This window comes from Columba livia, chromosome 4 (assembly GCF_036013475.1).
Source record: "Columba livia isolate bColLiv1 breed racing homer chromosome 4, bColLiv1.pat.W.v2, whole genome shotgun sequence".
In the NCBI taxonomy this organism is placed as follows: domain Eukaryota; kingdom Metazoa; phylum Chordata; class Aves; order Columbiformes; family Columbidae; genus Columba; species Columba livia.
Window position 1 is genome coordinate 18,146,999 of NC_088605.1, and position 23,533 is coordinate 18,170,531.

The window sequence follows — 23,533 nt, forward strand, 5'->3', positions numbered from 1 at the left end:
CAGAGTTTGGGATAAAAATCTCGAAGAGTCACTGGAATAACTCTGTATTCATATTGAAATAGATGGGCTTCTTGATAGGAAAGAGGCAAGAACACAAGAGGTTCCACTTAAATTTGAGAAGAATCTTCTTCTCAGTAAGGGTAACAGAACACTGGAACAGGCTGCCCAGGGAGGTTGTAGAGTCTCCTACTCTGGAGACATTCAAAACCCGCCTGGAAACGTTCCTGTGTAACCTCATCTAGGTGTTCCTGCTCCAGCAGGGGGATTGGACTAGATGATCTTTTGAGGTCCCTTCCAATCCCTAACATTCTGTGATTCTCTGAGATGTTGGAGAGCAACTCTGCGGAGAGGGATCTGGGAATTCTAGTTGACGGCAAGTTGAGCATGAGCCAACAGTGTGTCCTGGCAGCCAAGAGGGCCAACTGTGTCCTGGGTGCATCAAGCACAGCATTGCCAGCCGGGCGAGGGAGGCGATTGTCCTGCTCTGCTCTGCACTGGTGTGGCCTCACTTGGAGCACTGTGTGCAGGTCTGGGTGCCACAGGACAAAAAAGATATTAAGCTACTGGGGAGTGTCCAGAAGAGGGCTGCAAAGTTGGTGAAGGGTGTAGAGGGGACGTCATATGAGGAGCAGCTAAAGTGACTTGGTTTGTTCAGCCTGGAAGAGACTAAGAGGAGACCTCATTGTGGTCTACAGCTTCCTCACAAGGGGAGGAGGGACAGGCACTGATCTCTTCTGTCTGGTGACCAGCAACACAACCCAAGGGAATGGCAGGAAGATGTGCCAGGGGTGGTTTAAGCTGGACATTAGGAAAAGGTTCTTCACCCAGAGGGTAGTGGAGCACTGGAACAGGCTCCCCAGGGAGGTGTCACGGCCCCAAGCCTGACAGTGTTCGTGAAGCGATTGAACAACTCCCTCAGACACATGGTGTGAATTTTAAGGTTGTCATATGCAGGGACAGGAGTTGGACTCGATGGTCATTGTGGGTCCCTTCCAACTTGGGGCATTCCATGATGCTGTGACGAGAAAAAAATTTGTCAGGTTGTCCTTCAAGGAAGAATTTTATGATGACTATGGCAGTAAGTTCAAAATTCACTTAAAACAGCATGTTTATTTGATATTTATTTTTAGTTCTTTCTAAGTGTTTCTTTCTTTTATCTAGATTGCTACAGATGAAGACAGTGGGATCCTGCTCTACAAAGGCGATAAAGATCATATAGCAGTAGAGCTGTACCGGGGTAGAGTGAGGGTCAGTTATGACACAGGATCTTATCCAGCCTCTGCTATTTACAGGTGAACTCAGATGAAACAAATTTCCAACTGAAACACAATATGTATTAAGTCCTTATATCAAAGACACGTTTTGGAATAGATGGTTGAAAAAAATATATGCAAATGAATGTGTTGTCAGACATAGAAAGACTATTGCCAAAAGACAAGATTTGGCCTGGAAAATAACTCTACTGCAGATAAGTCAGAAAGATAATATATTATTTCATCCATTAAAACTGAGTAAGAGTTAGCTTTCAGCAGAATATTTATACGTTTGTGTAAAGCTTACATGTGGAAGTAGAGTTTTTTCCATTATGTTACTGCCAAATAATTTCCTCTTGCGTGGGGTAAAGTGCAGAACTATACTGCATAAGCAGAAATTAAATGGAAGTTTTCTCTCTTCTCTTCTCTTCTCTTCTCTTCTCTTCTCTTCTCTTCTCTTCTCTTCTCTTCTCTTCTCTTCTCTTCTCTTCTCTTCTCTTCTCTTCTCTTCTCTTCTCTTCTCTTCTCTTCTCTTCTCTTCTCTTCTCTTCTCTTCTCTTCTCTTCTCTTCTCTTCTCTTCTCTTCTCTTCTCTTCTGTGTTAGGCAATCATATAATGTGGGACTTTTCCCTGGCAGATGAAGAGAAAGCTAAAAACCTGATTCTGAAAAAAGGCACTATCCTTGAAAAAGAAATGTTGTGGGGTTTTTTGCTTCCAAAGTCTTTAAAAAGCAGAATCCACATCTGCTTCTGGAGCATAATTTTTCAGGTTTTTTTAAGTCAAATTCCTCTGATTCTCTGAAAAATTACCACCTGAATTTCCAGAGAGGTTTTATGTAACTTCTCAAGAATTTGAAGACAGACATTGCAAGAGTGAACAAAAAGACAACAGTGTGTATCTAGTGTATGTTTACTTGCTGGAGCTTGTAGCAGCTACCATTGTTATGCATTCTATAAGGGACGTGTCATTGAAAATAATTTTTAGAAATGATTGCACTTAGATGGCAATATAAAATCAAAAGCTTAAGTTTATATAGCAGGGAAACAGTGCTAAACTTTGTTAGGTAATAGCACCAAGGGAAATATCATTTTAGTAGATTACTAAAAGCATTCTGCAGAAAAAAGCTCATTCCTATAAAATACAATATAAAGTTGTTTAGTAAAAACAGCCTTTTACAATAAGCATCTTAAGGTTGCTTTTCTTTTCTGATGCAATATGGATTTCATAAGTTTTGTTTACAATTCCATTACATGGTTTAACATATGGAAATAGTATATGTATTTTAATTGTATAAATTTTAATATATTAAAAATAGGATTTTACTTTACAGGAGACTGAAGTATTTAACACAAATTTAAAATTGCATGAAGCATTCATTTTTCTCAATTACTACAATCTGGAATAGTACTAAAGAAGAAGTTTAGATTGTTTTGTTCAGGAGTTTATTTTTGTTAATTTTTATTTTGATAGTACAGCTGTCTGAGAATAGGAAGCAACAGGAATCAGGATCATATGTAATTCAAGTTATTTTTGCTCCTATTTGTTTAATCTATTGAGAATACTTTTTCTCATTCAAAACAAATATTTCCTTATTCAACACTTCCTCCAGTATTACTGGAATATAATATATACTGGTAATTCACACTTGTCCATTTTAGTTTTCTAGAAAGATTGGAAATCAATACTCATGCATGTAAAATGAAAAACCGTAAATGTAGAAGAGACTAATAACAAATCAATTAAGAAACGGTCCTGTCATGGAGGCACACCAAAAGGCAATTTTAGGGAGACAACAAGTTCCAAAACAGACTTTATTCTAGCCAGAAAAGTGTAACCAATAAACCAACTAGAAACAGGGTTTATACAATTAGTTAGCACTCCAACAACATAAAATACAGGTTCAGGTATCAGTTGAGGAGATTATTGGGGTAGGACAACAGAAGAATCATGAGGATCCACAATGTGCACGCATTCACTCAGGAGAAACAAAACCAGAGGCCGCTCACTCCAGGGTATCCACAAGAAATAATCACTCACCTTGGTTAGGCGAGGGCTAACACTTGCCTGGGTTAGGCAAGGATTCATTCAAAGATATATCCAATAAATAAACACTCACCCAAATGAGGAGGTGAGGCGCTTTCAATCCCAGGAAGTCTCCTTAAACGGCATCCCAGTCTAAGGGTAGGGCTCTAGTTCACAGACTCACTGCTCCGAGAAGAGCACTCCAAGGGGTTCTTCAGCAGGGACCCTGTGTTATAGCCTGGTCAGATCTGGCTGTGACATTACAACATGGTCCAGAAGCTTTGCAGCTACTCTGGGCACCTCCTTTGTTAACCTCAGTGCTGGACAAGGTCATGGAGCAGAGGATCTTGAGTAACATCACACAGCACTTACGAGAGAACCATATGATCAGGCCCAGTCAACGTAGGTTTATGAGAGGCAGGTCCTGTTTGACCTACCTGATGTCCTTCTATGACAAGGTGACCCAACTAGTAGATGAGGGAAAGCCTGTGGATGTTGTGTACTTAGACTTCGGTAAGGCCTTTGACCACATCCCACAGCATTTTCCTGGAGAAGCTGGCAGCTCATGGGCTGGCTGGGTGTACTCTGTGATGGATTAAGAACTGGCTAGAGGGCTGGGCCCAAACAGTTGTAATGAATGGAGCCAAATCCAGCTGTCGGCCGGTCACAAGTGGTGTTCCCTGGGGCTCAGTATTGGGGCCAGTTCTGTTTAATCTCTTTAATGATGATCTAGATTAAGGAATTGAGTACACCCTTACTAAGGTTGCAGATGAGACCAAATTGGGTGGGAGTGTTGATCTGCTGGAGGGTAGGATGGCCATACCAGCTGGATCACTGGGCTGAGGCCAATTGTAGGAGGTTCAGCAAGGCCAAGTGTTGAGTCTTGCACTTGGGTCATATCAACCACAGGCAGTGCTACAGGCTTGGGGAAGAGTGGCTGGAAAGCTGCCTGGCAGAGAGGGATCTGGGGGTGTTGATTGACAGCTGGCTGAATATGAGTCAGCAGTGTGCCCAGGTGGCCACAAAGGCCAACAGAATCCTAGCTTGTATCAGGAATAGTGTGGCCAGCAGGACTAGGGAAGTGATTGTGCCACTGAACTCAGTACTGGTGTGGCCCCACCTAGGCAAGGTTCTTAGGGACATGGTTTAGTGCTAGATTTAAGTTAGGTTATGGTTGGACTCGGTGATCCTGAGGTTCTCTTCCAACCAAAATGATTCTATGATTCTATGACCCTGTCAAATTACTGAGGATCCCAGCCCTCCTGCCCCACCAGCTGGGTGGAGGTGAAGTCACCCTGCCCTGAGATAGGGGAGTCTGTGACTGTCAGCACCTCGGTACCACCCCAGGCAGGTACATGGGGACAGGCACAGTGGATCAGAAAAGGTGCTAAAGAGCCATCGGCAACTCCATTGAAGGCTCCAGATCTCAGGGGAATGTGCAACTGTCACAGGTCCCAGTTAGGTTAATATTAAAGATCAATTAGAAGCAACTCCTCTCTGTAGTTTTGATCAGCTGTTTTGAATTATGCAACAAGAGGAGAATGCAGGTGCAGTAAAAAAAGTGAAGTGTTACAGGGTGACACAGTTGTAAGTGAAGCAGATACACGCTTGTATTTTATTATTATCAACCTCCCTTTCATTTCAAAGAAGCATGATGGCAATTTTTAAGAGGATATTTGGATATTTTTAGGAGGATATTTAGGAGGATGTTTTTAGGATATTTGAAAACATCACATAATGCTACTGAGATCAATGGTAGCGAGGGAAGTACATATGTAGGAAGCAATGTATACATTTCCTCATCTGTATGTGTGTTTGTGTGTCTAGTGATCACTGTGTATTTAAGGTTCTAGAAAGGAATATGTTTGTAGCAAAGGATCTTTTACACATGATACACTAATCTCTTCATCCTTTCCAACCTATTTGTATTTTTCTAACTTCTGTTTCCAGCCATCCCTGTTTCCAGTTCTTACTGTTTTTACCTTCCTAGGATATTTGTGACAATTCCTGCCCTCTTTCAGCTCTTTACTTCTTTTCACCCCTTCATTGCATGTTGTCTTTCTGTGCCTTTGTTACCTATTAAAGCTGTCTCCTGTCATATTTCCTGTCTTTCTTTCAGTCCCTCCCTTCGATTTCTTTCCTTCCTCCCTTTTTTTTTTTTTCCTAAGCCAGCTAGATCTGATCATCTGTTCAAAAACTGCTCACAGGCGTAATCTACATTAACCTACTGATTCAATTTTCTTCTTTGTTTTGTCTTTCCCAGTCTCCTCCTTGACTCAATTTCCAGTTCTGTTTTCCTTAAAATCCACTACCAGCCATTACTCTAATTCTTGCTTTATTCCAACCATTTCTTGCCCAGTCTTACTTCTTCTTTCTCTGTAGGCCTAATTTTTGCTGCTTCTGACTGAGAACCACACAGTTTCTTCCTCTGTCCATGTAAACTTGATCTAGCTAAGGCAAACCTTCTTGTTGAATGGGTTGGGTTGGCAGACCCAGAAGTACAACTGTAGGGAAGGTGCTAAACATCTGTGTGTTGAAATACAGACAGCACTGACAAAGATTTTGGACATCTAGCCATCCCATTTCTGTAGACTTCCATATTTTCAAGATTTTAACACCTTGCCTCAGTATATTTTCAGAAAGGTGACAAATGGATAGACATGATGCCAGTCCCCTGCCAAATATTATGACCTACAAGGCAGGATTAATAGCCTAAGACTTAGAAGTGTGTTCCCTTCAGTTTGGGAAACTATCTAGTCTGTTTAGAAAAATAAAAATCAGTTTCAGGCACCATTTAGTATGGAAAATTTTATTAATAGAAGAAACAGTTCAAGTTTACCAAAATTATAAATAGGTAAAATAATATTGTGAAATAAGGTTGTGGGTTATCTCTGTAGGTAGCTAAGTGCCACACAGCTCCTCACCTCCTCTTCCACCCCCAATGGGACAGGGAAAGAGAAAAGGAAAGGTCAGAAAAATCATAGGTTGAGATAAAAATAGTTTAATAACCAAAGGACAGTGGAAAAGGAAAGGAAAGGGAAAGGGATAAAAAAAGAGAGACAGAAGTGATGCAATTGCAACCATCTCCCACAGGTAGACTGGTGCTTACTTAGCCGGTTCCAAGCAGAAGATGGCTAACCTACCTACTCCCCCACCCCAAGCTCCATTTTACTGCTTAGCATGATGTTATATAGCATGGAATGGAATACCTCTTTGGTTAGTTCAGGTCGTCTGCATGGTGGATCCCCCTCCTAACTAACCTCATGCGCACCTCTAATCTATTCACTGCAGGGGCAGAGTGAGAAACAGAGAAGGCCTTGACACTGTGCAAACATTATTATGTAATAGTTAAAACATGAGTGCATTTACCAGCATTGTTTTGGTCACAAATCTAAAACACAGCACCATATCAGCTATTATGGAGAATATTAACTCCATCCCAGCCAGACCCAGTCAAAACTGAGGTACTAGAGAGAGTTCAGAGAAGGGCGAAGAAGCTGGTGAGGGGTCTAGAGAACAAGTCTTATGAGAAGCAGCCGAGGGATCTGGGGCTGTTTAGCCTGGAGAAAAGGAGGCTGAGGGGAGACCTTATCGCTGTCTACAACTACCTGAAAGGAGGTTGTAGCATGGAGGGTGTTGGTCTCTTCTCCCAGGTAGCAATTGATAAGATGAGAGGAAATGTCCTCAAATTGCACCAGGGAAGGTTCAGATTAGGAAAAATTTCTTCATGTGAAATACTGGGACAGGCTGTCCAGGGATGTGGTTGAGTCACCATCCATGGAGGTGTTCAAAAGGCATATAGATGAGGTTCTTGGGGACATGGTTTTGTGCCAGGGTTAGGTTATGGTTGGACTTGATCTCTTCCAACCAAAATGATTCTATGATTCTATTCTAAATAGGTATTAAATTACAAAAGCAAACAAGTATATGTATTGTATTTTATTGGAGAGATATGAAGAAAAGAATATTTTAACTCCTAATGTTTAAGAACTGAGAAGTTTATCAAGAGATTTAGAGATTTCATTAAGTAAAGGTTCATGGATAGTATAGGAAAAAGAATATGAGAGGTTGTACTCCACTGAACAATTATGAGATGCCTGAAATAGAGGCAAAAAAACACACACACACAAAAAAAACAAAAACAAACACAAACAAACAAAACAAAAACAAACAAACAAACAAAAAACACAAAAAAACGATAAAGATATTCAAATAGTTACATAATATTAATTACATTCAAGGAATAGTGTGTTGAAAAAGAGTCACACAGGACTTGTAAAGCCTACAGAGATGTCTACAGTAGCAACACAATAAATTTACAAACAGATTATTTAATCATTATAAATATAGAGGATCAACAATAACAGCAGTCTAGCTGTGTAGAGTGAATGAAAACTGCTTTACCAATGGGATTTGACTGCCATCATCCCAAAAGCACTCATCAGTCAGTCTGAGTAACAAGATGAGATGATGGCAGTGACAAGACCAATAAAGAAAAATAATTCATTGGAGATGGTTATTTGGGAAAAGTTGATCCACTTGGGTTTTGTTCTCTCTGGACATCCTTTTTTTGTTTAAACACACACATTAAAAATACTTTTTTCATTCTATAAACTAGTTGTCTTCATATACGTATTGAAATTATGGGAATATTTCTTCTCAAATCATTATTCTTCTACAGAGTTCCAGAAGCTTTAAAACATTTTTTCTTACAGCTTTCCACTAGGATCTATGCATTCAGCTCTCATTTCTCCAATGGGAAATAGGCTAGAAGTAATATGAGTGCATTGGCAGGAAATATTGCACAGATATACCTTGTGTTTATTTCCCCTTTAATTTAAACCACCCTTACCCAGGAGGGCTCCTCTTTCTGCAGTAAATTTTTACCAGTAAAACAGTTTGAACTAGAAGCTTTTAATAATCACTCTTAACAGAGACACATTCCATTTACACATTATGTTTTATACATCCATGGAATGACCTCTTGCTATAAAAATGCATGTTCTGTGTTGCTCTCATCCTATTAAATACTATTATGTGAAAGGTTAATATGTTGTAAAATAACATGAGTTTCCTTTGAATAAGAACATTACATTAGGGTTTCTTGGTCACTTAAGTCAAGAAGCCATATGCATTTTGATTTCTTAGCACAATTTTTTTTCCTAGATTCATTGAAATACATTAAATAAATTAATCCTGTCACTTTTCCTATTGCTTGATCACAGCTAACAAACCTCTCAATACCTTGAATAGAACTTAGTCTTTATGAATTATGAACCCTGACCTTTTCCTTCCCCCCATGAAACCTAGCACTCCTCAAAAGTGTTTATTCTGGCAGTGTCTGCTCTGGTGTGTGTTTGCACTTTCACATAGAGCTGAGTTTATGTAAAGCACGCATGCTACCATCCTTTATCCATATTGAGCTGAGCCCATCCACATACTTAAAGTTGGTAATAAATAGTGAAGAAGCTATTTAATGTGTCACAGCTGTAAATGACCGTATTAGTGCTTCTGATCTGTTCCAGGACAAAAGCAGTTAGGTTAATTAAAGCTTTGCCAAGGATGTTATAAGATAATTTACTTGAATTTTTTTTGCCTTGAGGTTTAGGAAGCTAATCCCTTTCAGCTATACTGCTTTTTTAATGAGAAGAGCTAACTGACTGTGTGACTGCTCAGTCTGTCTCAGGCTATCATACAATTGGTTCATTTAAATAACTTTTTCAAAGGCTTAAGCTCACTTATTTGATGGTGCCCTGAAGCAAATAAAGGTCCTCATGGGAATGGTTGTAATGTCTGGTCTCTAGACTACAGCTCATTGCCATAACTGCCGTGCAGCCATACATTCAGCTCTTTATTCTTCAGTGGAAAATGGGCTAGAAGTAATGTAAGTACAATGATATATTCAGCCTCTGCACTGAGTAATAATATCCTTCATTCTGTGATGCACTTCAATTTTATTCAAGTGCATAGTAGTTACCCTGCACTTAAACATTTGCTGGGTAGATATTGAGTCTGGTAAGCATAGGCAGCCATTTCTTCCACTTAGTAACATGTGTAGGCTTTTCCCGACACAACATAAGCACAAGCAAGCTGTGTCTACATGACATCCTTTGGACAGCGTTCATATCTTGTGCTAGCATTTTATATATCACTGTAGTTGACTCACGCCTTCAGACTTGCAAAATATGTGTACCAAATACTATGCAACATGTAGGATACACAGGCGTTTACGCATGCATGTGTACAAATAGTATCTTGAAATAATGTTAGAATCATAGAAGGGTTTGGGTTGGCAGGGAGCTTAAAGATCATCTAGTTCTACCCCCCTTGCCATAGGCAGGGGCACCTTCCACGAGACCAGGTTGCTCAAAGCCCCATCCAACCTGGCCGTGACCATTTCCAATGACGGGGCACCCACAACTTGTCTGGCAACCCGTCCCAGTGCTCCATCACCCTCATATTAAATAATTTCTACTTTATGTCATCTTCTTTTACTTTATAGATTCTGTCTAACTTAAATCTACCCTCTTTTAGTTTAAAATGGTTACCTCTTGTCCTATCACTACTGGCCCTGGTAAAAAGCCTCTCTCCAATTTTCTAATAAGGACCTTCTAAGTACTGAAAGGCCACAAAAGGTCTCCCATGAGCATTCTCCAGACTGAACAATCCCAAAACTCTCTCAGCCTTTTTTTTCATGGAAAAAATGTTCCCGCCTTCTGATTATTTTTGCAGAAGAGCTCCAAATTGCTTTGTGTTTTTCTTCCTGCCTAGTAGATATATCTCAATGGATGTTTAGAATATCATTTATATTTACACAGTTCATTACTTAATGAGTACAGGAATAACTTTGAAAGAAAAAGGGCTATTAATTTACAATACTTATTACTAATAGAGTTTTATTGAATGAGTATTATATTAGCTCTTAGGCATATATGCACATCCTTACTTAAAATGTAGTTTTCAGGAGACTGCACTCCTGGAGAAGTTCTATTGTGAAGCTGTAATAACTATTAATGAGGAAGAATATCAAAAACTATTCTTACTGTTTAAAATTAATAACAATGTTTATTTTACAGCGTGGAAACTATTAATGATGGCAATTTTCACATTGTGGAGCTGCTAGCTATGGATCAGATTCTGTCTTTATCTATTGATGGAGGAAGCCCCAAGATAATTACCAATTTGTCCAAGCAATCCACTCTGAATTTTGATTCTCCACTGTATGTAGGAGGTAAGAGGATCATACAGCTTTTTACTAACAGTTTCGTAGCTAGTTTACTCTGGTAACATACATTAATAAACACATGGTGAGAGACTCCTTCATTGAGATAATACCTTAAGATGAAACCTCAACAGATAATGTGAACAGTTTCAGTATTAATAAATAGTATATCCTCAAATTGCACCTGTTGCTTTTTTATCAGTATGGATATTTGATGCCCACTGTAAAATTCTGTAATTTTCTACTGTTGTGTACCTTTCTATTACAGTGAAGAAGTGTGTTTAATATTGATTAGTTACCTGAAGATGCAGTAGTCACCTATTCAGAAAACTCTTCAGGAAGTGTAGAACGGTGACATTCTGTTTCGATCATGTTTTGCATCTCTATTTCACTGTACACCTATCTGCAGGAAATGGCAGTAAGGTGTCAAGCCATGAAGTATAATTTATGTCTGGAGATTTTATTGCTTAGGGCTAATATGAGTTATGGTATAAGAAGGGAGCCGTTTGGACAGTTGCCTCACAGTATATGGCAGGGTTTGGATTTTTTGTTTTGTTTTGAGAAGAAAGAATTATTTGTTTCAGTAAAACTAGTAGTAGGTGATTGTGGAGATAAACCATTTGAAACATTTTTGATCATTTGCTGCAATTTACTTTGTAGAACAATGGACTCAAGCCCATTGTTTTAACCAGGAGTGTCTGTTAAATTTCTGATGGGCCTGCATGATGTAGGTAAAAGAGTCAGAAACTTCAGCTACCACTTTTTGTGTTCCTACTGTCCTTGGTAGCAAGTCTAAGTTCTTAGTAATCAGTGTTTGTGTGTGAGTTTTTAGACTTGAGCATCTTGTCTCCTTGCAAAAAAATCATGCTATCAGTAGTACATTCATGAGATGCCTATTTCCTCCAGCAAAGATGCTTTTTATCCTCTTTCTAAATACATGGAATACCTCAGGCTGGCTGCTTAGATCTCTCTCTGATAGGAAAGAAAAACAGAAAGCTACTTTGATTCAGATCAAGAATAGTCTGTTTCTCCTATAAAACCGGTACAAGTGCCTTGGTTACAATTGATGAGGGCTAAGTTGAGTTTTGTCTCTGAAAATCTCCACTCTTCCGTTGAAACACTTCAGCTTTTTTGTCAAATCTTTTCAGATTTTGTTATTACTTCCTTCCATGTAAGATGGAAAGACAGAATTCAACATTAGTCATCACGCCCCATACCAGCAGAGAAAAGAATTAAAGTTATCAAATATATAAGCTGCCTTTAAAATTGCTTCATATCATGACTCTTCAAAGGAGAGTTGCCTTGTGGAAGCACATCTGCATTTTCTCACGTGTATCAGTTCTACAGTGTTGTTTGCACAGTGTCCTATGCCACATGTTTTGGAAGGAGAGATGGTCCTAGATTCTAATAAGACACTGTATGCTTGCTTACTTATATTGTCAACAGCAGTTTGTTATTTAATGACTGCTAAGGCAAATTTTGCTACTTCTTGAAAACTGAGCATAGTGCTGAGGGATCCCTCTGTCTGTTATGGGCACTTTTTTAATGAAATGAGGCTAGACTTCCAGCTAAAAACGTTTATTCTGTGCAGTGCTAACACTTACTTGTTGATTTGTGACATGTGGTTCTCCTCCCTACTTCTTCACCTTACAGATCTGTGTCTCCATTAGAACAATCATATTAATCTGCATCATCATCTTGAAGTATCAGAAGAAATATTTTTGGAAATAAACTTCTCCTTCAGTGGTTTGATTCTTAAGAGCAGGAGGGTTTTTCATCCTAGTTCATATTCCTTAGAGAGGGCCTGTGTTCCTTCTATTTCTATTCTTCACATTCAGGCTCCAAACAGACAGTTATTAACACTGTCATAGAAAATGTTGTTCCAAACCGGGATGAAAACTGTCATTAGAAGCACATTAAAAAATAAAGCAAAAAAAACAGGCTGGTATTCAATTCTAGAACTTTTCTGTTCTTTATCTGTTTTCCTCTATTTATGATCTTTAAAATTCTGGAGACAGTTAACTTTCACTCTTGTATCTTCATGTTACCCATCTTTTTGAGATTTGTTCTTTTTTTTTCTTATCCAACTGTATCTAGAATTTTTAGAGAATTCAGTCACACATTTTCATCAGTGAAGAACTCAAATTCTCACTAGGATTTTATGCAGCATTTTTATCTTTGCCAAAGTCTTAGTTTGACACCTATATCATCATGTAGCTTACACTTACTCTTATCACCTTCCTGTTAAAATGGCATTTCTGGTAAGCATCACCTCAGCTGGCAGGATGAAATTCAGACTTGACAGCAAGGCCTTGTATGCTTTTCTCTCTCCTCCGCCCTCCTCACCCCCCCCCCTTTTTTTTTTTTTGACAAAGTTATTCTTGGGTCACAACATTTGGGTTGGTTTGGAAGGGATAATTTAACTTTACTTTTACAGAAAGAGAGCTAATTGATTTATACTCTTTACTTTTTTCCAACTGTATGGCTCTCTTGTGTGGTCAGAATCCATAGACTATATATTTTTCAGTCTTTCTATAACAGATTTCAGTAAATCATATTGAAAACCCGTGGCTTTTTGTAAGGAGTCTTAAGGGACAATCTGTTTCTTCTCAAAAACTCTTCAAAGGGGCCGCAGACTTCACTGATACTTCACATTCTTCTCTCAGAAATTAGACCATATTTTACTAGCTGAGAGTGGCACCTTGTTTCACAGAAGTCCCTATTTCTGAGACAGGTAGGGCATCAGCTGCTTTCCATTTGTGCCTACTCTGTTCTAGCAGCTTTTGACAGTGTTACTGTATGACCGTTATTAGGAGTCTTAACATTTGCCTCCTTGAGCAGTGATTTGACAATTTACCTGTAGTCAGGTTCAGTGACCAAAAGCTCAAAGGGGGATGGGAACTACCTTCATACCTTTCAGAAAATAGAGCTGAAATATTTGTCTGCGTTATTTCTATGGCAGTTCTTTTCTAACTGTTAAAGAACCTTTATCTAAAAATTATCTAGGGGCTATTGCTGAAGAATATGAGCAGCTTTTGCACACACTTTTGCCTTCTAACACTTGATAACTTGCAAGAAGAAGCAAAAAGCTTGTGTATATGCATGCAGCGTGTTTCCAAATGTCTTCTGTATTAGAGATCATAGATTAAAAAATCTCTGAATCACGTGTGATATACCTCATATTATTTTATCTGGTGTGATATGGTTCCCAGAAATCATATCTAACTTTCCTAACAACATTTAGTTAAGCATTGCCTTGGTGTACTTAGTTTTATGCAGTTTTATTTTTACAATGGATAAATTCAGTGCATCTATTCTGCTATTAGATACCTCAGGCCATACGTCTAAACATTTGCTGAGTGTTACTTTCAAGGGAGACATCGGGGTGAAGAGGTCTTGATGAGTCTGCCTTGTCCCTGGATTTTGAGAATATGGCAAATAGTGTTGAGGAAATGGAAACTAATGATTGTTTGCAGTTTCAGTCCTTTAATGTAAGAGTCCCAGGTGTGTTTTACTTAATTGATAAGATCAAAGGAGATTAGGCTCTTCAGGATTATGGATGCAATATTGTTCATTTCTGTAGTCACGGAAGCTTAGCACAACTGAAATTACAATAACCTCTAAATGAAAGGCAGGACTTCATTAGGTTGCATAACACTTCTACATTACTCTTAACTATTCAGAGTTACTATATAAAACCATTAGAAGTATCAGTTTACTTGGTTAACGAGCAACAATGCAGAACATTACTGCTTTCTGTGGTTGTTATCTAAGTAGCAGAATGAAATTTGTTAATTTTGCCTATGAATAAACCCACGTAGCTAATAGGCGTATTTATTTTCATGTAAACAGATCCTTCTCAAATGCTCAGTACACTGTGATTTCCTTTACTTACTAATTTCAGGGAGCAAGAGTAGAAGAAACTAGAAGAAACTTCATTTTTGTAGGGAAACAACGTTTAACAGTAATGTTCCTTCTGAAATAGCCTTCAATGATTAACTGATCACAACAGAATAACTGCATTGCTTATACCTTCTGCTCCAGTTACACCTGTAACAGTTACAGACTACAACAGAGGAATTATTCTGGAAATGGTCACCATCAGGGGCATTCCCACCATCTAGAAATATTTACACATATGTATATTGATGTTGAATGATACTGTTGACTATCTTTGTTCAAAACTGTAATGGCAAACTATGGGTGGCTTTTTTATTGATCTGTTTTTGAGGCATGCTGAACAAAAAGATTTTTGAAAGTAATGGAACCTACTCCTGTTGAGCTTTTCTTTCCAGTAGTTTTCACTAGCAAACTTTCACATATAAAATCTGTATGTCAGCTCCAATTTAATGAGCTGGTCCTACTAAATTCTTCTGGATTTGAGTATCTTAGCAGCTTACAAAAAATAATTTATCAGCTGTTAAATTTCAACAATTTTGTGTTTCTGAAATTCAGAAACTATGCAATCTCCTGTACTTAATTGCAGTAGGTCAAAACCAGGCATGAATCTGAACCTTTTCACAGTTGTGAGCTTTCTATGGGAAGTCCTGTATACATCGCTTCAGCTGGATCTGGAGACTTATGGGTCTGGACCTGGTTTACATGCATGCTTAACAGCCAGGACAATTTCCAAATACTAGATCGTTGCTCATAATTGTAGGCTGAATATATAAGAATAATTAATTAGGAAGAAATATGTCTTTTAAAATGTTTAAAAATAGGTTAAACAATATAGAAAATTGTACCAAAGATTATATTCATTATTTGCTGTTATTAATTCCTAGGAATGCCTGTGAAAAATAACATAGCAGCTTTACGCCAGTCTCCAGGACAGAATGGCACCAGCTTCCATGGTTGCATCCGTAATCTGTATATCAACAGTGAACTCCAGGACTTCAGAAATGTGCCACTGCAAGTGGGAATTCTGCCAGGATGTGAGCCTTGTCATAAGAAAGTTTGTGTGCATGGAACATGCCATGCTACCAGCCAGTCAGGCTTTTCCTGTGAGTGTGAAGGAGGATGGACTGGACCCCTCTGTGATCAACAAACTAACGACCCATGTCTTGGAAATAAGTATGTCCTTCCTCAAGACAGTACTATAATATGTATATAAGTCTTCTGCTATATGTATTTTTTCATAAATGTTCACATTTTTTCAGCAAGAAACAAAATATCCTGGCCATGTACAAGTGAAAACCTTGTCCAGGTTATAGTATAGTCTTTCCATAAATTCAATGAGGAAAAGTCCCCAGTTTAGGGGAGCAGATACACACATCTCCCTGAAGTTCTGCCTAAAGCCTGGGATATGTTCTTACATGGGCAACTTCTGTAATGAGTTACACCGATGCAAGTGTTGGTACAAAAATCATTTAGAAGAAGTTGCAAATGGAAAAAAAAATATATATTTGCTTATTTATAATTGTATAGAATGAGGAAATATAATAATAATTATTATTATTAATATCTAATGTCTCTTAGAAACTTGATATGTCTACTGTTTTAATATTTTCACAGTACCCTGGGTTTTAGCAGGAAAATAGATTTCTACCCTTATGTTAAACTTCTGTTTAAGTCCTCTGTGATAATTCTTTTTGCTGATTTGACTAGAACTTTTTTGGTGGGTCAGTTTATGTATGTTTATATAGAGGGTCATGTACATATATGTGGAGAGAGAGAGCAAAAGATATGTCTATGTGGGTATATCAGAGGATTGAAATCTATGCATATTCATCTTTCAAATTTACTATAGAGACAGATTCCATTTTTTTGGCTCATGGTCTCCCAGCACAAGAAGATCAGAAACTTCAGAAGTTAGAAGTTCTTTAGGACTTATTGGTCATAGGCAAAAATATGTCATTCTGTTTGCCCTTACCATTCTCCTTACTACAGTCTGGCAAACTTCTCTCTCTCTTTCTTTTTTTTTCTTGTGAAGTAAGCCTGCTTGGATCTTTTGGCTGCTGCTTTCTTGGTGCTCTGGCCTATATAACGTTTGAGGACCAGTGGCCTGATTTTGCTGAGAGATTCTAATAAGATGATTTTCAATCTCAATATAAAATTATGTTAAGTGATGTTTTCATATAGTGTGTGGTGAGTTTACGGCAATTATACATCTAACTTGAGTGCCTGACATAGGTACCTAAAATTAGAGAAGAGGAAACTCTGCCTGAGAGTTTGCACTTGGCCTGATGTTCCTTTCAGTACATTCTGAAGATGAAATTTAGAGCTTCAAAGAACAGGTGGAAGAAAGAGTATAAGAGTTGACATTAGCTAAGATTTAGTCATCTCCTGAGTCCAGGAGAACTTTACCAAAGATCCTGACACAGATTGCTTCAATATCTAAACCAGCCTGTATAGAACACAACATGATGCCAGCATCACCTAAGCAACTTTATACTTCAGATATCCTAAAAGTGTTTTATATATGGTGAACAGAGCAAATGCTAAACATAATGAAAACTAAACAAAAGCTATCTGCTTTATGATACTGTCTAAGCCCTCCATTTTGAGTTGCTTAATCTAATTGTCTTGGAATATCAGACTTCAACCATGGAACAATTTGAAGTCTTCTAGGGAACTAGTTTTTTCAGAAGTACAGACTCTTGCATAACAGTAAAGTTGGAAGTGCTTAAGCTGTTAGTTAAGTTTTATATTTCTAGCTTTTAATCCTAAACTGGATATGTGAATGGAGGCTATGTGCTGTGCCTTCCATTTAAATATCTTGTGATGAAAATGACCTCCTATACTCTTTTTCCACCAAGTTACACCATGCCTAAAGCACTTGCACAGAATTAAGGGTTCAGATGGAGAATTGTAAGGTAGAGTTCACCGGTGCGTGGAACTTGTTGACTTTTATAAACTGAAACAGTTTTAAATAGTTAATGCAAGTTTAGAAAAGTTAAAAGCTCTTGTGCATTCTTTTCAATTTTACCAAATTCCTTATTGTACCGATGTAGAGTACAAAGCAAAAAGTTTCCAGAAATAGACTAGGTTACCTAAAAAAATTCAAAATGAGATATTGTTTTTAACAGAACTCTTCTTTTACTATGAAATACAATTTTATATAAGTTTTTGCCGTCTTCAAATTGAAAAAAGGATTTTATTTTATGTCAATGTTGTTGGTTCTTTTCTTTTTTACTAAAGCTTTTCATTTACTTATATATTTATTTAGGTAGTTGCCACAACCTATAAAGGAGGTTGTGGGCTCAGTGATCTTACAATACAGAGAGGAAAAACATTAGAGAGGATAAACTGTGACCTTGAACGTCAGGATTACATTTTTCCCTACAGAGGCATGTTCATTGTGGTCTCCCTAGGAAACAGTATGTAGGTAGAAAACTTGTGGATCAAGGCAACAGTTAAAGAAAATAATATTATTTCTAGGAAGAAAGTTAATCAGTCATTGATGACGTTTTCAGAAGGTTAATTCCCCTAATATTCAGTTTGCACCTAGGAACAGGTAGTTAAACATCCTCCTTTTGGGAAACACAACTTCTCTCACAAGACAAGACAAGCTTTGTGTTCCCATTCTGTACATCAGAACTTAGCAGACGCAGCTTAACTTGCAGCCTTTTTTGTCTAACAAGTTTTGAGCCTGCCACAAATGCTTATTATCAAAGCTCAATGGAGAGAGCAGCTAGTTTCATTACTTGGGTGAGACTTGATAATATGCAACCTCATCTGGGGTGAGTTTCTGCATGAGTGCTAGATGAGGACTGGTGGCTTTCAGTGAAGTGGAGACCTGCCTTGTACATTGTATGACCACACGACTGGCAGCTGGCAATGAAGACTGATGTATCCGAAGGGAGAGCACATGTTCAGCTTCAAAACTGCCATTGCTTGGGTCAGAAAAGTTTCAGCTAGAAAGTGCCTGACCTGTCTTTGTGCTGGGAGGTCCATAATCAATGAGTGACAATATGTGGTGGGTTTTTTAAATGAGACAAGAACCAGAATTTCAGGTGAGTGTCCTTTTTCTCTACTTAATTCTAGTGGATTATATTTGGTCTTGATTTTGCTGTGTTCTTCTCAAAAGCATGCTGAAAATTTAGGTAGACAGGAAATGCTGGTTTTAATTACTGTGGCCTGTAAAAATCTTCCATAACACATCTACAGTGGCTGTTTTCTGGTGAGATAGATTTCCGTACTGCAGCTTTTTTTGTGTAAACCTGCATACCAATTATCAACCACATCACTGCATCTCACTAAAAAAGTCCATTAAAAACAAAACCAATTTCTTCTGAGTACAGTCCAAAGTATTTGTAGTTAATGTTGCTTAGCCTGAACTTTGATGAATAATTTATTTTTATTCTCTTGGGCTTGTTTCCCCTGTAGATGTGTGCATGGTACCTGCTTGCCGATCAATGCATTTTCATACAGTTGTAAATGCCTGCAGGGACATGGGGGAGTCCTCTGTGATGAAGATGAAAAGCTGTTTAACCCCTGCCAATCCATCAGGTGTAAACATGGCAAATGCAGGCTTTCAGGACTTGGGAAACCATATTGCGAATGCAGCAGCGGATACACAGGGGACAGCTGTGATAAAGGTAAAAATATTAAAAGTCATGTTGTTGTTTTGGTCGTAGAATTTTTTTTTAATCAAAACATGAACAGCCAAAAACATTACCAACATTTTTTCCCCACAATACACACATCTGTTAGTTTTTTGGTTTTTACCATAAGAATTTATCTCAGCGAAAAATCAACCTTTTCCCATGAATTTGTTTACATTTTCAGGATTTTTTCATCAAGTGTTTTGCTGTGAAAACATTTCTCTTTTTTGCATTTATTCAGAAACACATTTTTGCAATATTTAACTATTACCTTTTACCTGCTGTATCTTTCTGTATTGTTTCTCTGCTTTCTGCAACTGAGAAGCCAAATCCAATGATTCTGCTCCTAGTTTTATCACAAACTCTACTTTTGACCTCTCAGCTTCAACTGATTTATCACAGCGAATTATGCAGGTGAGATGGATGAAAACAGGATGACTTTTCCCCCTACCTTTTTATTTTTCCTTTGTCTATCAAAGCTCTCTCTCTCCCTCTTTTTCTCTTTCTCTTACCCCAGATGGCATTTATTTCATATGGTACATATATGTGGATAGAAGAATATGGCTGTAGAACTTTTAACAGATGTCTCATTTTTAGCTGGTTTTATACCTCAGTAATTTATGAAGTTAGTGGAATGTAACTTGTATTAAATAACAGTTTGAATAATATTAAACTCCAGGTCTAATAAATTAAATTGCATGCTCTCCGAAACATTTCCCTATAGTAAATAGAACCAGCTGCAAGCAATGTAGGAACAGAAGATGTGTATTTTTTATAAAAGAGGAAAAGATTTAAGCTTCCAATTTTCTTGTCATTGTAATAGCTTTGTATTTATGGTTTACATATGCATAATATAAACTTTACTGAAAATAGGAGGTATAAGAAGTAAAACTCGACATTAATCAAATTATGTTTCGTAGAACCACTAATTTCCAATATACAGTCTGACTCAAACTTTAAAATATCGATCCCAACTGCAATTTGAAACACAGAATCTTCCTTAGCAATGTCAACCATTCTTTGAGCTGTGTCTCAAAAGTGTATCTCTTATTTCAAATGTTGTTTTCTACAGAAGTCTCTTGTCGAGGGGAACGAATCCGAGATTACTACCAAAAGCAGCAAGGGTATGCAGCGTGCCAGACGACCAAGAAGGTATCGAGACTAGAATGTAAAGGAGGATGTTCAACCGGGCAGTGCTGTGGACCACTAAGGAGCAAGAGACGGAAATACTCTTTTGAATGCACTGACGGGTCGTCATTTGTGGACGAGGTTGAAAAAGTAGTGAAGTGTGGCTGTACAAATTGTCCCTCCTAAGTGTCCCTGTCACACTTGTCTTTTGAAATGTTGTATACTTATTGGCCGTGTCGGACTAATTAATGCTTCATAGTGGAAATATTTGAAATATATTGTAAAATACAGAACAGACTTATTTTTATTATGAGAATAAAGACTTTTTCTTCATTTGAAAAAAAAGAGATTCAAGTGCTTGAACTGAGACTTCTCATAGCCAAGAGGAGCTTTGAAGAAAAAAAACAGACCTGGTAACATTGCAACAGAGATGGGAAACTTTAACTGCTTTTAACACGGATTCTTCTTTATAACATGCTGAAGATACACTGACACTACACACATGTGACTTTCAACTTAACAGCTCAGAGATGAAATATTGACCAGAACATGAGGCTTGTTTTTTCACTTTCGTATCAGTATATTTTATTGTCTTGACAGACCGTACCAATCATTTTACCTATGGATGAGGAAGCATTATGAGTGAAAAGAATCAAATTATGCAGAAATAACAATTGTATGAAATAGATTTTATCTTTTGGAATTATTAAGCATCTTGAGAAGATGGGTCCCATTTAATGGATGGGAAATGGGAGATACAAGAATATACTATAATCCTGAAATCTCCTGATGATGTATACTTTTATGTCAGCATGTTAGCAAAAGAAGCATTAAAAAGTGTTTATCTGCCCTTTTCCAGTATTAATTTTTTGTAATATAAATGTTTGGGGGATGATAAAAATAGATTATTGATGGATAAATTAGTAATAATATGGATTTCTGTTTCTATGACTTCTAAACAACTCTATACAGTATTTGGTTTCATTGAGAAATATTTATTGTATCAAAGTACATTGTACTTAACCCTTTTAGACCATCCCTTTTACTGTTTTTCAATGCTTTAATATATATTAATTTATATTTGTCCCAGTATTTTTGTAATTTTTTTTTAAAGGACTTAAAAATCAGGACTTTTTGCAATAGAACTAACATAGCATGTCGTCTTGGGGTAAATGTTTTCAGTCTGTTTATTCCGCCCTTTCCCCTTTTTCTTTTCCTTAGAATCTGACCATTTGGTGTCACTGAATCTGAAAGTGATGACAATCTGCAGTTTTCACATACAGCAGATATTCAGGACACCTTCCAAGAACCCGTAATGTATGACAGAAAATGTCTTTACGCTAGGTGGCAATTGTAGAGTTAATTTTCCCTGTATACAGTATTTACAGAAAATAAGATGGCATGTAGTAAATTACATTAGAAGGTAGATCTTTATAAATTAATATTCCCATGGAGCTCTTTACCTTTTTTATAAAAAAGAAAAAAAGGCTGTGCTATCAAGAACTGTGACTTTCCCCAAATAATAAAACTACTTTACTGCCCTAATGTTCCCCATGTTAACATGTTGCTGCTAAATTATAATGTAGAATTGGTAATCAATAGTGGGTTGTGTTCTTTCAGTAAAACCCAGGGTACCCTGTAAAAATGCAGATGTTTTTCAATTTTATTTTATTATTTTTTTTACAAAAAAGTTAGATGTACATGTGTAATGCAGTGTGCTTTGTCTTATTTGGACTGATATCAGTAATGCTACTGATGTTTGTAAATTAAACAGATATCTACTTCATTAACAGCTTTTATTTGTATTATTCTGAGAAGTTTAAATTGTCTAACAGCCTTTCATTAAACATCTGTAGTTGCAAAGAATATTTGGTAAAAAAAAAAAACAACAGAATAAAACTCAACCCTAGATGTAGTGTATTCATTGCTGAAAATCTGAAGAAGGAATTAATTTGGGATTATTACACCTATAGGCAGTGACATCTGAAATGTCGTTTCATTACGAACACAGCTGAACTCGTACCTAAATTAACAAAAGACTTAAAAATAAAGTACACTGCATGAAGAGGCAAATTGAGTCTAGTCAAATATTTTAATGTTTATAGAAATGGCAATTTGACAGTTGTTTTAGCAAGTAATTGGATTTTTCAGAGGGCTTCATTGTCACTAATCTTGGACTAAGTATTTTAAACTCAAGCAATTGTATGGGACGATACTTAACCAGGTTTCTCTTCCACAGTATAATTTTTACAGATACTTTTGTGTTATTTTAGTTAGTGTACTTCAGATTTTGTCTAAATATCCAATGAAACAGCCTTTAGCATGAGGCTGCCTTTGCAGTTTCTATGACTTCTGAATGATCTTCAGTAAACAGGAGTAGCTTTGAGGGAAAAGCAGCCATTTTTGCACAACAGTGCTTGTATAGTATTCTTCGATAAATAGTATTATTTTTCTGTATATGATCAAAATCCCTATACCAAGTACCTGGAGTTGAACTGCTTTCTGTTTTCATATTGACAGAGAAAGAGGAACTTTGCACTGATATTCAAGCAATGCTATCAGCTACTAGTGATCCTGAGGCCATCAAGACAGGGTCTTTTTGTGGTTTCTATGCAGAACCAAACAAAAACTTCATAATTTAGAGAATAAAAAAAAAAAGGAGAAAAAGCACCACAACCTACCCCTCTGGTGGAATATAAGGCACCGACATTAAACAGTGACTCAGCTCACCTTAGTAACCTGAGCAGCCTTGTATTCTCACTGCGGAAAAAAAAAAGCCCTTAAGCACGGTGTGCCACTGTGCATGATGAGAAAGAATCTTCTCAGCGGGTTGCGTCACTCCGACACCTTTTTCATGCCTAAATCAGGTTTCTTGTACCTATTGCTATAATAGACTGCCTTGTAGCTGTCTTCTCCAAAAGGGAAACAGGGATCTGAGGGAACTGTAGCTTTAGGCATAGCTGACACAGTGGAGAATTTTGTTCAGTGTAGAGCACTCTGGACACATAGGCTTTAATTCAAAAACATAAGTTATGCAGCTTTTAATACACTGCTCAGGGATTATAGTAGTTTTCTCTTGTAGGGCCTGCTGCCTGCTATAGGAGTTGTTCTCATACAGTCTGCTTTTAATGTATTGAATGAAATGCATAAACAACATTGGGTCTGAAAGATACAACTCAGTACAGTAACCAAGTTCACTTGGAGTTAATGCTGCATACAATGCAAATTCTTTTTTCATTAGAAACCAAGAAAGCTGAAGCTTGCAGATTCCATCATTTTCTGCCAGTATTCTTAAAAGCTATAAAAGAGAAAGCACATGAATACTACTTAATTTGTACTGGCTCGTGTGCTGCTCCTACTGT

The 23,533-nt window shown here is 37.5% G+C and overlaps 1 protein-coding gene across 11 annotated transcripts in view; it reads left to right on the forward strand.

Moving 5' to 3' along the window:
- The window catches only part of SLIT2 (slit guidance ligand 2), a 264,849-nt gene extending 242,892 nt beyond the window's left edge, over positions 1-21,957 (forward strand). For 7 of the 11 annotated variants that reach the window (XM_065060628.1, XM_065060630.1, XM_065060635.1 and 4 more), the window contains 5 exons: positions 1,162-1,292; positions 10,352-10,506; positions 15,282-15,570; positions 18,826-19,037; positions 20,116-21,957. In XM_065060628.1, coding sequence (XP_064916700.1) covers positions 1,162-1,292; positions 10,352-10,506; positions 15,282-15,570; positions 18,826-19,037; positions 20,116-20,357 — 1,029 coding nt within the window. In that variant the 3' untranslated portion in view covers positions 20,358-21,957. Of the gene's footprint in view, positions 1-1,161; positions 1,293-10,351; positions 10,507-15,281; positions 15,571-18,825; positions 19,038-19,368; positions 19,458-20,115 lie in introns of all 11 variants that reach the window. The other 4 variants (XM_065060633.1, XM_065060637.1, XM_065060636.1 and 1 more) reach the window with 3 other exon arrangements.
- The last annotated feature ends 1,576 nt before the right edge of the window (positions 21,958-23,533 follow it).